This window comes from Mastacembelus armatus, chromosome 10 (genome assembly GCF_900324485.2).
Source record: "Mastacembelus armatus chromosome 10, fMasArm1.2, whole genome shotgun sequence".
In the NCBI taxonomy this organism is placed as follows: domain Eukaryota; kingdom Metazoa; phylum Chordata; class Actinopteri; order Synbranchiformes; family Mastacembelidae; genus Mastacembelus; species Mastacembelus armatus.
Window position 1 is genome coordinate 17,479,698 of NC_046642.1, and position 12,073 is coordinate 17,491,770.

At 40.4% G+C, this 12,073-nt stretch overlaps 1 protein-coding gene across 9 annotated transcripts in view; it reads left to right on the forward strand.

Annotated features, from left to right (window-relative positions):
- Positions 1-11,676, forward strand: part of gria1a (glutamate receptor, ionotropic, AMPA 1a) — a 57,065-nt gene extending 45,389 nt beyond the window's left edge. For 3 of the 9 annotated variants that reach the window (XM_026329918.1, XM_026329913.1, XM_026329917.1), the window contains 5 exons: positions 1,373-1,571; positions 1,840-2,087; positions 5,137-5,251; positions 9,414-9,552; positions 11,434-11,676. In XM_026329918.1, the coding sequence (XP_026185703.1) occupies positions 1,373-1,571; positions 1,840-2,087; positions 5,137-5,251; positions 9,414-9,552; positions 11,434-11,612 (880 nt within the window). In that variant the 3' untranslated portion in view covers positions 11,613-11,676. Of the gene's footprint in view, positions 1-1,372; positions 1,572-1,839; positions 2,088-5,136; positions 5,252-6,029; positions 6,145-9,413; positions 9,684-11,433 lie in introns of those variants that run through there. The other 6 variants (XM_026329910.1, XM_026329911.1, XM_026329914.1 and 3 more) reach the window with 5 other exon arrangements.
- The last annotated feature ends 397 nt before the right edge of the window (positions 11,677-12,073 follow it).

Sequence of the window (12,073 nt, forward strand, 5' to 3'; positions counted from 1 at the left end):
GGTTGTGTCATACTTATACACTAGATCCATCCTTTGAATTACCTAGTAGACATGCCTTGTGTAACCTTTTGTATATCAGATGCCATTTTTGTTTATAATTTGAAAAACTCAGTATGAAGTTTAGTTTACAAGTAATAGACCTCACTGACCGTATAGATGCTGTAATATGCTGCTGACACCCTTTAATTAGTGAGGTTTTCCCCAGCCTTGTTTACTTTCGAGAAGGCAGATATGCAGATATGATACTAGTGCTGATTGCTTGTACTGATTTTATTTGAAGAAGATCCAAGGATGAAATGTTGAAAATAAGTAAATGATTGACAGGTTGCAGAAGTTTTTGCTTCTATAACCTGAAACTATCACTTCTCGAGACACCATCCTCTGAATGTGTTGCTGCAATGCTAAATATTCAGAAAAGTAAATATTTTGGAAATGCATGTTGCTTTTCCACATAGTCGAAGCTTAACCTTACCAACACCCAGTGATCATTGAACAAGTCAAAATACACATGCCCTGCAGACAGCTCTGCATTCTACCGACTGAATTTCAAAGGCTCGGCATCTATTCTGTTTGCTCTCTGCTCACTCTCCGGCTGCTCTTTCATCATCCACTCGTCATCTGAAAAGCATCTTAAATGATTATGTGTTAGCTTCTTTTTTTTTCTTTTTTTTTTTTTCCGTACTTAATCTTGCCTTCATGTTCACGCTCCATTTGGCTTGACAGCACAAAGGTGAATCATGAAAGCCTTTTTTGTTTTAGATTTGTGTGATTTTCATTGCATAAGCTTTGCACACTCCGTGCCTCTGCTCTTGTCGGGGGCCCAAAATGTAACGCAACATGATTTCTGTTGTTGCTCAAGGTGGTGTTGAGATGGAGATGCACAGGGAGAAAAGATTTGATTCCAGGGATTTTTCTTCTAAATCATCCAGTTTGTTAAGTTAAATTAGAGCAGTGTTACCCTCTAGCCATTAATCCACAGCAATAAATGTGTGTGGTTCATGAAACATATTGGCAAGTTTCTTGAAGTAGAGATTAATTTGGCAGGCAAGAAACTGAGTGGGCCTTTGTTGTACTTGGTTATCTTTCCTTAGCACGCTGGGCTAAGCTGTCCAAGCCCAGTGGAACGAAGAACATGCGAGTGTGATGCAATGTAGGTTATTTGGATGGTGTGAACATGACAAGGTTTTTAGACTGCATTTTTTGATTGTGTGCCTGGAAGAGAAAGACTGGTCCAATTTATTTTCCAAGTCACCACATTCACATATAATTGAAAATTAATTGCAAAAATGAAACAACATTGATGAAATCAGGATAGATATACAGGATCGTGTACTGTATTTTTGACCAACCAAACATCCTCTCTGTTTTTTAGCTCTCTGTCAGGACGCATAGTTGGGGGTGTGTGGTGGTTCTTCACCCTCATCATCATCTCATCCTATACTGCCAACCTGGCTGCCTTCTTGACAGTGGAAAGAATGGTGTCTCCTATAGAGAGTGCTGAGGATTTGGCAAAGCAGACAGAGATTGCTTATGGGACTTTGGACGCTGGCTCCACCAAAGAATTCTTCAGGGTAAGAAACCAGGATTCAAACATTGACAAACATGTATGTTTTTAGTTCTGTCATTGCACTGAATGGCTTTTGCTGAAATTTTAAATAAATAATGTAAATGGAGTTTGATTTCATGATTAATTAAAAATGTGATTGATTTGGGTTTGATTGATTTAATTTTTAATACAGCATGAAACTTAAAGATAGATAATAATGTTTTTACAGTGACACAGTGTCCTCTGTTCAACCAATTTTTTTTATTTCTTTCATTTACAATTCCGGCTATCAGAGGTCTAAAATTGCTGTGTTTGAGAAGATGTGGTCCTACATGAAGGCGGCTGACCCCTCCGTGTTTGTCAAGACGACGGACGAAGGCGTAATAAGAGTCAGGAAGTCTAAGGGCAAGTACGCCTACCTGCTGGAGTCCACTATGAACGAGTACATAGAGCAAAGAAAACCCTGCGACACTATGAAGGTGGGAGGTAACCTGGATTCGAAAGGTTATGGCATCGCTACACCCAAGGGCTCCCCTCTCAGGTAAACCCTTACCACTGCAGGGTGGCTGGATAAAAGCTTTAATGAGCTTTTATTGAAGCTTGTGCATGAGCATAATCTGTCACCTGTTGATTTCTTCATCAAGCTAAGTTCTTGCAGCATGTGGTCATATGTGAACATACAGGATACTGTACATGCAATTGTACTGATTAGTTGAAATTATTTCATGTATTTTTTTTCTATCATAACACAACATGTCAGTATTCTGTTCTAAGACATTTCATTGTTTTTTAATAGCACTCCATCAATTTCTTTTTCTCTTTTGTTCATTGTTTGCACACGACACAGATATTTACTATTTGATCATGCTCATCTTCACATCTTTTCATTGTTTGTACCTGCTTTTATGCAACTAACCTATAACGTAGCAACACAGCTGACTGATGAGCACTAGCAGAAGTGTGAAGTGAGACTATGAGCTGTCTGATCCTCTTTAAGCAACATGTGTTTTCCTGCTGCCCTTTAATCATTACAATGATTTAATGATTTCAAGCACATACAAAATCTAAATGTACGTCTAACAAAGCAAGAGGGGCCTTGAAGCAGGATCACAGCTACAAGGACCACATCCCATATGGCTACTTTTTCTACTTATGCCAGGGCTCACAGTTAAATATATATTTGCCACATTCAATGTGATAATTGATGTAATGAATGATAATTCATACTGGATGTCCTTCTACCATCAGTATGCAAGAGCAGCAGCTGTCATTTTACATTACATTAACACCTTAACCAACTTCCCAGTCATATTTCTCCTGCAACTACAGAGAGGGTGCAGAAGCTGGTGGCATCTGAGGCTTTTAATCTATCTCTAATAGGCCTCATTCATTTTAATGAAAAGAGCCATATGGGGGAATTTCATTCAAACTCGCTCAGGATTCATTCAGGGTTCCACCTTGGTTGACAGCCAAAGGTCAGAGCATGCTGACTAGAAATCTTTCCTATTCCTTACTCACAGACTTCTTTTAAAATTCATACAAATTACATTTCATACAGCAAGTAAGTGCTGTATTAACACTAAGGCAAGTGGTGAAATGAATCTGCTCCCAAGTCAAGTCATCAGATTGGTCCAAAGCTACCAGACAATGTGGTAATGCTGACGATGCCCCCCATTATCTCCCTCTCTTTGTCATAATTATTAGCCAACTGACGTCTGTTTTTCTCAGTTTGCCACTCTGGCTGTTCACAGAAGTCTGATACTGAGTTTCAATAACAGATAGCAAAAATATTGCGTGGGTGGAAATTTTGAATCATTCAAGTATGTTCAATGTTGATTAAGTAGAAATTGGCTGCTAATTATGCTGCTCACCTGGAATCAGACATAAGTGAAAGCCGAATGAGTCCAATGAATTGACTTCAATTAGCCCTGCACTGCATCAGTTTACACAGATACCAGATATTAAGGATGCACCAATCCATCTTGCTCTCTCCAGAGTCTGATATCTAATTTCAGGGTATTTTATTCCTCAGGGTATTTTATTTTTATTCCTCTTCCACAGTAAAAGCATACCACAGGCTTCATTGCTAAAATGCATTTATTACGATGCAAATGCTTCAAATATGAAGAGGAAACTGTAATAGGTTAACACATCAAAATTAGCTCACAGCAAATGTACTGTTTAGACAAGACAATATGGTGGTGTTGAATTAAGTATTTATTATACATTTTTCTTGTCTGGCTGATACCCAGTAGTTTTAATGAGGTAATACCAGACCTGTTACTATACCAGCAGGCTTGTTGATCCTGTTGGGTATATGAAAAAATATATATTAGTTCTATTGTTCATCATGCAGTGCAGACCTAATTGAAAGCAGCACTTTGAAAACAGAGTTGCTCAGATGGCATAACTCTTCATTTTTACAGGTCTGTCTTCAAAGAACTGTTTATGCTCTGTCTGTTTAATGTTCTGGATATATTCTGCACCCCCTGCTTCATTCCTTACATGTATGAAATCTTATCCCACGTACCTGCATGCCTGACTGGTAAACCCATCCTACATAACATACCTCAGCCTCCCTGACATTTGCTCGCTTCAAACCAACTGACCAAACTAACCCAAGGCCTGCAGGTCTCCGGATCATCCATGTCCACACACTTTGACTTCTTTCTGTCTGAATCCCCTGGGCTGAGAAAGAATTCAGAGGTTTTACCAGCTCTGAGGACACCTGTGTTCCCTACAGCTGTATTGTGCACTCAAGGCTTGGGATAAAGACTCTTTTGCGTCTGCTGGTGAGAAAGGCAGAATTTAACCAAACCAAACTGTTGCTGCACAGAAGAACTGACACTGATTGCAAAGAAAAGATAATCTTGCAAAGGCTGTGATCTCTTCTTTTTTTTTTTTACCCAAATGCTGATTACAGATTCTGCCTTTCTGTGATTTGTGGCTGGAGAGAGTCTATGTCCATGGCCTATCAGCTATAGGAAATACACACACACACTCAACAGAGAGAGAGAGTAACCTTTGAGGAGATGCTTTAAGTCCAGAGTTATGTCTACAGTTGTTCACACAGTTTCCTTTCAGCCTGTTTAAGACATCAGCTAGTTATGAAAGTGAACCTGACAGTCAAAACATTCAAAGCTTCTCACTGCATTTGTCTCTGCCGATCATTTTAAATTAATCAACATGGGCTTCTATTCACCAGGATGCCGTTCTGGGTTGAATATTGATAGGTTCGTTTCCATAGCAATCTGTATGCTGGTGTTACTGAAAAGAAATTACCATCTGTAGACAGACTTCTGCATCCAAGGCATCTCCATTTATAGTGTGTGCTCTGCCTCCCTCTGAGGCCCCTGCTTGGTAAAACCTGATGCTACTACTGTATGGGCTCTGAGCCTTTTAGCCCATTGCAGATATACAACTAACATTTGCATCTAAAGCCAGTATTCCTGCTTCATATCAATAGTTATATGCAGGAGTTTCTAACAGCAAGTGAATGTTGTCATAATCACCACCACCATGCGACCAATTTATTTATATCTGTCCCATAGAGTGTCTCCTAATGGCTATTGTTTTATATTATTTTCAAGAAACCCAGTAAACCTGGCAGTGTTAAAACTGAACGAGCAGGGCCTCTTGGACAAATTGAAAAACAAGTGGTGGTACGACAAGGGAGAGTGCGGCAGCGGGGGCGGGGACTCCAAGGTCAGAGCCAGTTTGATAAACCCTGCGGGTAACCCACCACTAGTGGGTGTGGGGGAGTTGTGGGGAGGGGGGTAACCAGCAAGCCCACGCTGCATTAACACTCCAGCAACACTTAATCTCTCTTTAGTAAAAGCTAAAAAAGGGGGGGGGGGGCAAAGGTTGGGGATGCATTTGGCCTCCATCAGCAGCAGCATTTAAAAACCACTGAGGGTGAAATTTTTTCTGCTTAAACAAAATTGAAAATGATTTAAAATTGATCAATGTTGTCTAATTAAACCATCTGGGTCCCTTGTGCTCAGTGATATTTATAACCTAAATGCATCCCTTTAGCAGATGCATCGTTTAGTCAAGTTTAGTTAATTAAATGTTGCTATTTAACCTGTTCTTTTAACAAAAGATACAACGGAGACATCCGTGTTGCGTAAGTGAGGGTAAGCAGTGTGCTGGTTACCCAAAGTGATATAGTAATACACATCTACTGCATTAGGGTTCAAGCCAGTCAAGTTAGATGGAGTATTAATTCATATCACTTTGACTCTGATGTTTCTAATGATGTTTATGCTATATATATATAGACACATATCTGTGTGTGTGTGTGTGTGTGTGTGTGGTGTGTGTGTGATAAGTTGTTTACTTTCTGTACTTCTTTATTTTTTTGACCTATAAGCAAGCTCAAGCATTACCGTGTGTTTGTATTTACTGCTCTGTGTTTCTGAATTAATAACATAAAATAACATGGTATAATATGTTATTTATGTTATTTCCTTATGGTTGGAAGAATCCCAGTAAACCTAGCGGTGTTGAAACTCAATGAGCAAGCCGTCTTAGACAAACTGAAAAACAAATGGTGGTACGATAAAGGGGAGTGTGGCAGCAAGGACTCCGGAAGAAAGGTTAGTCTTCAACCTAAACCTGTCACCTCACAGCACCTCCTAGTACAACCCTGCCCTGATCCTAGATCAGCCCCAGGTCCAGCCCCTAGCCCCGATTACACTGAACAAAATTCCCCATGTGGCTCTAGCAGTACTACCATATTGGCCCAAACATAAGACGACCAATTTTGAAAAAAAAAAAAAAAAAGATTTGGGATCTAGAATACTGAAGATGAAAAATGCAGTAGATAGAGATATTGTTTTTAATACTCTTTGTAAATAAAGATTCAATCAATTACTAAAAAATGTATTCAAATAATAAATAAAACAAGGACTAAAAAACACAAAAACTGCAAAAAGTCAATAAATGAAGGTATTTGTTGCATAATCAAGTAATACCAAATAATCAGATTAAATACTACTAAACAACTCCCCACTGCCATTGTGATTATTAATACTGTCTTTACTATACTGATTACTATAGTGCTGTTATGACTACTACAGTCTACTGCTCAGAATGCATGTGTTTGCTTTATTATATATCACTAAACCCATTTTCAAAAATCAGTGTTGGGCTTTTGTTTCCAATCTAGCCATGTTCAAAAATGACACCACTGGACTACCTGTCTTATCTGTTATTATGGTAAAATGAACATGAGCTAAATGAGTTAAACTTACCGGTAAGTCATATTTGCAGAGTTGTGAAACTTGCTTTTGTTGTTTACGAATTCAAAGTTTGATTGACAAATATGTTTTCAAAGTTTTTCAGTTTTGATTTAGACATCTGAAATTTTTGGCACTGATCAATGCTCGAAGGTAGGCTTTTAGAAAACAGCTTGCTCAGCAACAACTACAACAGGCTAGCTTAAGTTAACTCTGAAGCATGCAAGCCCTCACTATTCAAAGTGAACATCTGCTCTTGTGATGCCTGGTCCATATATCTGAAATGAGCCCAATTTTTAAAAATGTAATTTCAAAAGTAATGATCATCTTATATCTGGGCCAGTACTCTGGTGGTACTCTGGTGTCTGTTTCTTTCCCATTGATGTTCATTAGCTGTGTGTAAATAAATACTCTGTGGTGGATTGGTTAGGTTAGTTGGCAAAATGTTTTTTTAATATACATATATAGAGAGAGACTGCAGTTTCCATCAGTGGGATAAATCCTTTTAAAATAGATTGTCTAACTCCCCCAAACACGCACGCACCGAGGCATACATACAGATTAAGTGTTATGATAACCTTGAGTTTGTACTGTAGATTAAATATGAATCACTCTGGAAACAATTTGTATAAATCTTTTTCCCAAGGAGACATAAATAAGAAAATAAAACCTAAAAGGACACAAGGGTGACAGATGATAACATTAGGCTGTTGGACTTTGCTGAGCCCTTCAAACATGTTGCATAGCTTTTGAAGTCTGGGACATACAATAATCCTGCCGCATCTCTGTCGCTGTAGAGTGTGCATGTTTGTATGCAAAACCTGTCAATCTCCTAGATCAACCGAGAGTCACAACAAGTCTGCCACTGTGCTTGCATGTTTATGTGATTTGTGTTATCCACTGTCTCAAGAAGTAAATTCTTCCTGACATAAAAGAATTTGCCCTATAGCTCCACTGTATATGTTTGAATTGTCAGCTGGACTTGTGATCTACTCACAGTCTACTCCTTCCATCTCCTTCCTTTTCCCTGCTTCGTATATACAGTATGTAGGCTAATATTTGACCTAGAGTCAGACTAAATCTTTTCAAATGCATATTTGCCCATGGGGTTAGTTATCTAAATGAACAAACAAATAAAAGCTGGAATTTCACTGATTACTCGAGATCACTGGGGCTAATATCCTGTGTTAGCTAGAAGCTCAAATGCAGGTTGAGGTGTATTAAAGTGAAAACCATCCTAACAGAGTAGTTTTCTATGTGGCAATAATATAATTGGGTGACACAAAGGTATTCCCCAAACAGATTTACATGAAATAATATCCTTGTTAGTCCCTTTGTTCCACGAGACCTTGTTGGGTTGATTGATTTAATGGTGCCATTTTATTACAGACGATAAATAGGCATAAATATATGTAGTAACAGAGAATAATGATCTAAATATGAAGCAATGTCAACTAAGTCCTGTGCAGTTACTGCATGAATGCATGTGTTGTGGGGTGTTTATTCACTCTTCCTGTGCTCCCTCCCTCACACGATGTAATGTTGAAAATGAGTATTTTGACTTATAGACGTTGTGTAAAACATTCATATTGTAAGTCAGAAAAATTATAGAGTAGTTTTTAATCATTATCTGGGGCCTGTCTCACAAAGTCCTAAGCAGTTATCTGATTTTTACAAACCTACACTAACTGAGCACTGGTGATTCAGGATAGCGAGTCTCATAAAGCGAGTAACCAACACAGCCTTGAACATGCGCACATGCAAGAGGTGGATTCAAACTGACATAAATACGTTTGTCATCTTCTTTACATGGTAGATAATGGAGAATGTCGATTTAGATAGGAGCACTGCAGGAGAAGCCTGTAACCAAACTGTAGCATGAATAAGTCAGTGAGAGCTGCTTTTCAGTTCTTCCTTTTTAAATTGAAAGGCTGATCGTTTTTCATTACTATGGCACTGTCAGAATACTTCGTGTTTATATGTTAGTGTCATCATGAAGTTGCCTCATATTCTGTTTCTTCTCTAATGTCTATAAGGATGTTACACTTTTTCTCACAGTTGATATGTAGGTGCTAGTAGTCACTAGCTTCGACTCCAGCTCTTTTTGTGAAACTGAAAAGCCAAACAAAAGTTAGAGCAGAGTTAGAGCCAAACATAATGAATCCTGCTTTGTGAGACAGGTTCCAAAATCTGTTTTTACTGTTAATGTTTTGCTCTGTGTAGCATTATTTGTGTATCCCGTAACGTACGTGTGACTGCACTTTGTGTGTTGAATTAGTTTGGTTCATCTGTATACTGTCATGTATATGTGTGTGTGTGTGTGTGTGTGTGTGTGTGTGTGTGTGTGTGTGTGTGTGTGTGTGTGTGTGTGTGAGGGTGTGTGTGTGTGTGTGTGTGTGTACTGTAGTTTGAAAGGGTGAGTATTTGTGGTATTTTGATCTAATGCATTTGAGTGATTCCTCCAGATTACTGTGATACTGTCTAAAACTACATGTGTGTGAATCAGTGTCTGTCTCCAGTTATTTATGTGCTCTATGCATATCTGTAGTCTCTTTTTTTGTTTGGCTCCACACCACTATCACTCCTCACCCCACCGCTCTCCCCTCTCCTCCCCCTGCTTCGCACAGGACAAGACAAGTGCTTTGAGCCTCAGCAATGTGGCAGGAGTCTTCTACATCCTGATTGGCGGCCTGGGCCTGGCCATGCTGGTGGCACTAGTGGAGTTCTGCTACAAGTCCAGGACCGAGTCGCGCCGAATGAAGGTGTCCACCGCGCGAGCCGCTGCTGCCTCAGCCGCTCAGGCCTTTCACTGCTCAGCCTTAGACAGTGGTGCTAGCGCCCCCTACACAGAGCTGCAGAGCTACGGCCTGTACGCCAACAACACTGTTAAGATATAAGGGCAGAGCACAGCCACGGGGTAGGAAACGCTGTGATCAAGCCATGATGATGATGATGATGATGATGACATCCACCTCCTCACCCCTCGCCCATCTAACCGTGATCACAGTAGGGCCTCTCAAGGCTTCCACCGCAGTGCAAACGCTCTCCTGTACCTCTCTCTACCTCTGCCGCTCCCTCGCTCAGTCTTTACGTCACTGATCTCCTCCAGTGTTGTCGAACCACTTGATTTTAAATTGCCCTTATACTTGTTTCTTGTGTTTTGTTCATGTGAGGTTTAGTCTTTTTAGCCCATCATTAGAAAACGATATGATTGTTTGGCACCATTGGTTAGCGCATAGTATTTTATATTAGTTCGCCTCTAAAGTTCTCGCTTGTTTATGCTGCGTATTTATATTTGACTAGTTTAGTACACATTTCACTTTCTTAATTCACTTTACATGAATGTTTATCTCAGGCCTCAGGTTTAACCCCAATTCTCATAATACATACTCCCAAATGAAGAAACTTCACTTTGCAGCATGTGTATAAAGGCAATTTGAATCACAGTGGTACATGTATCTACTTCTGTCGCTCTGAGCAGATCTCTTCCCTGCTCCTTCTTCTCTTTTTGCTGACTGTCTCGCAAACGCAGGGCCCATTGTGGTGAACATCCTTTTTATGTCTACCATAAGGCAGTCCTGGTGCGGCTCACATGTGTTCCATCACTGTTTCAACCTAGAAGAGTCTAACTCGAAATGTTGTATGTGCAGAAATCATAAAGTAAGGACTTGTTGTTTTATACTTCAGTTGGGAGATGGGAGGTTTCTCCTCCAGCACCTGCGATATTGTAGCTGTTAGTCATCTGCCTCTTGGATCAATTTACAACAACCCGTGATTCATTCTTCCAACATCAAAGCCCCTCAGGGCACATTGATATACTCTTCATGTAAACAGTAAAAAAAAAAAATATTAGAAACAAGCAAATTCAGGGCCAAGACAAGATGTGATCTTCTACATGGATCTTGTGTTTTAATCAGCCTGTGAAGAGGCATCTGATCAGTATGCTGATGAGATTGACAAGGAGCCTGTTAGTCCTGGGCGCCTTTATGCTGTTTGGTTTGAAAGAAACAACACGCTGTTCCAATTAGAGACCGGTGTAAATCTCCACTCCCCATGCAACACTCACCAGTTGCTATGATCGCACTCGCTTTGCCCAGTTTAATCAGCTACAGAATAGGGGATGCGGGCAGCCACCAAAGAGCACGTGTGCACACAAACACACATGGCTCACACATCATTAGGCTGACTTTTGAGCCCAGTGGCTTTTATTGCGCTAGACTGGAGAATGGAGCTATTAAACCAATGAGTGTAGCATCAGCTACCTTCTTACTGCCCACACCTCACTCTGCTCCTCCTGTTACAAATTAGGACATTGATGCACATTGGCCGGCACCACGGTTTACCACCCTCGAATATCACTCAGCCCCAGATAAAGAGGGTGAAAACCAGCAGTCTGTGACTCCTGACAGCTCATTCTGTTCCTGAATTTCCTGGCATGTCAGCACCACATTCAGATAGTGATATAAACAGCTACAAATGTGCATATATTCATGTAATAAAGGAACTGCATAACATTCTTTCAGACTTACTTACATTCATCTAAAGTGTTAAGATCTTTTGATAATATTTCTGTGTGCTGCTAGCTACACTGTAAATCATGTCTACTAATTAATACAGAATTGTGGTCCGCAGACTAACTGTAATCTGTTTGCCTACAGCAGTCCATCAACGACGCCATGCACTGCTCCACCCTGACCAGGATGAGTGGCAACGGGAGCGGTGGAGAGAATGGACGAATCCTCACCCATGACTTCCCCAAGACTGTTCAGACGCTGCCCTGTATGAGCCACACCGCCAGCATGGGACTGGGTGCCTCTGGCATGTGATCACCATGTCACCGTGCTGGCGGAGAGGAACAGGCAGGGTGGGGCAGAAGAAGAGCACAAGACTCTAAGGGCCTCAAAAATCATGGCTGTCTGGTTTGCCACATCTACTCTCCTGGCTGTGAACGCGCCCAACTCGTACAAGACCCGTACAAGACTTCACTTACTGCCAAAATGCACTCTTAAACCGCTCCTTGCAAACTACAAACAGACTCGCAACTTTTTTTTAATAACTGGATGTTTGAAAAAAGACGTTGGGGGAAAAAAAAAGAAGGGAAATGTGCTGCAATAAAGAAGCTGTCAGTGAGGCGTGTTTTTGAATTTTTTACAGTGTTCATTTATGTGAAAACAAAAGAACCCTATTCTTCAGTGTGACGCCTGCGCTGTGCCATTTTGATGGAGCTGTTGACGTTAGTCTGCGTGTGCAATATCTTCACCTCCACTGCTGACCTTGTACAAGCTCG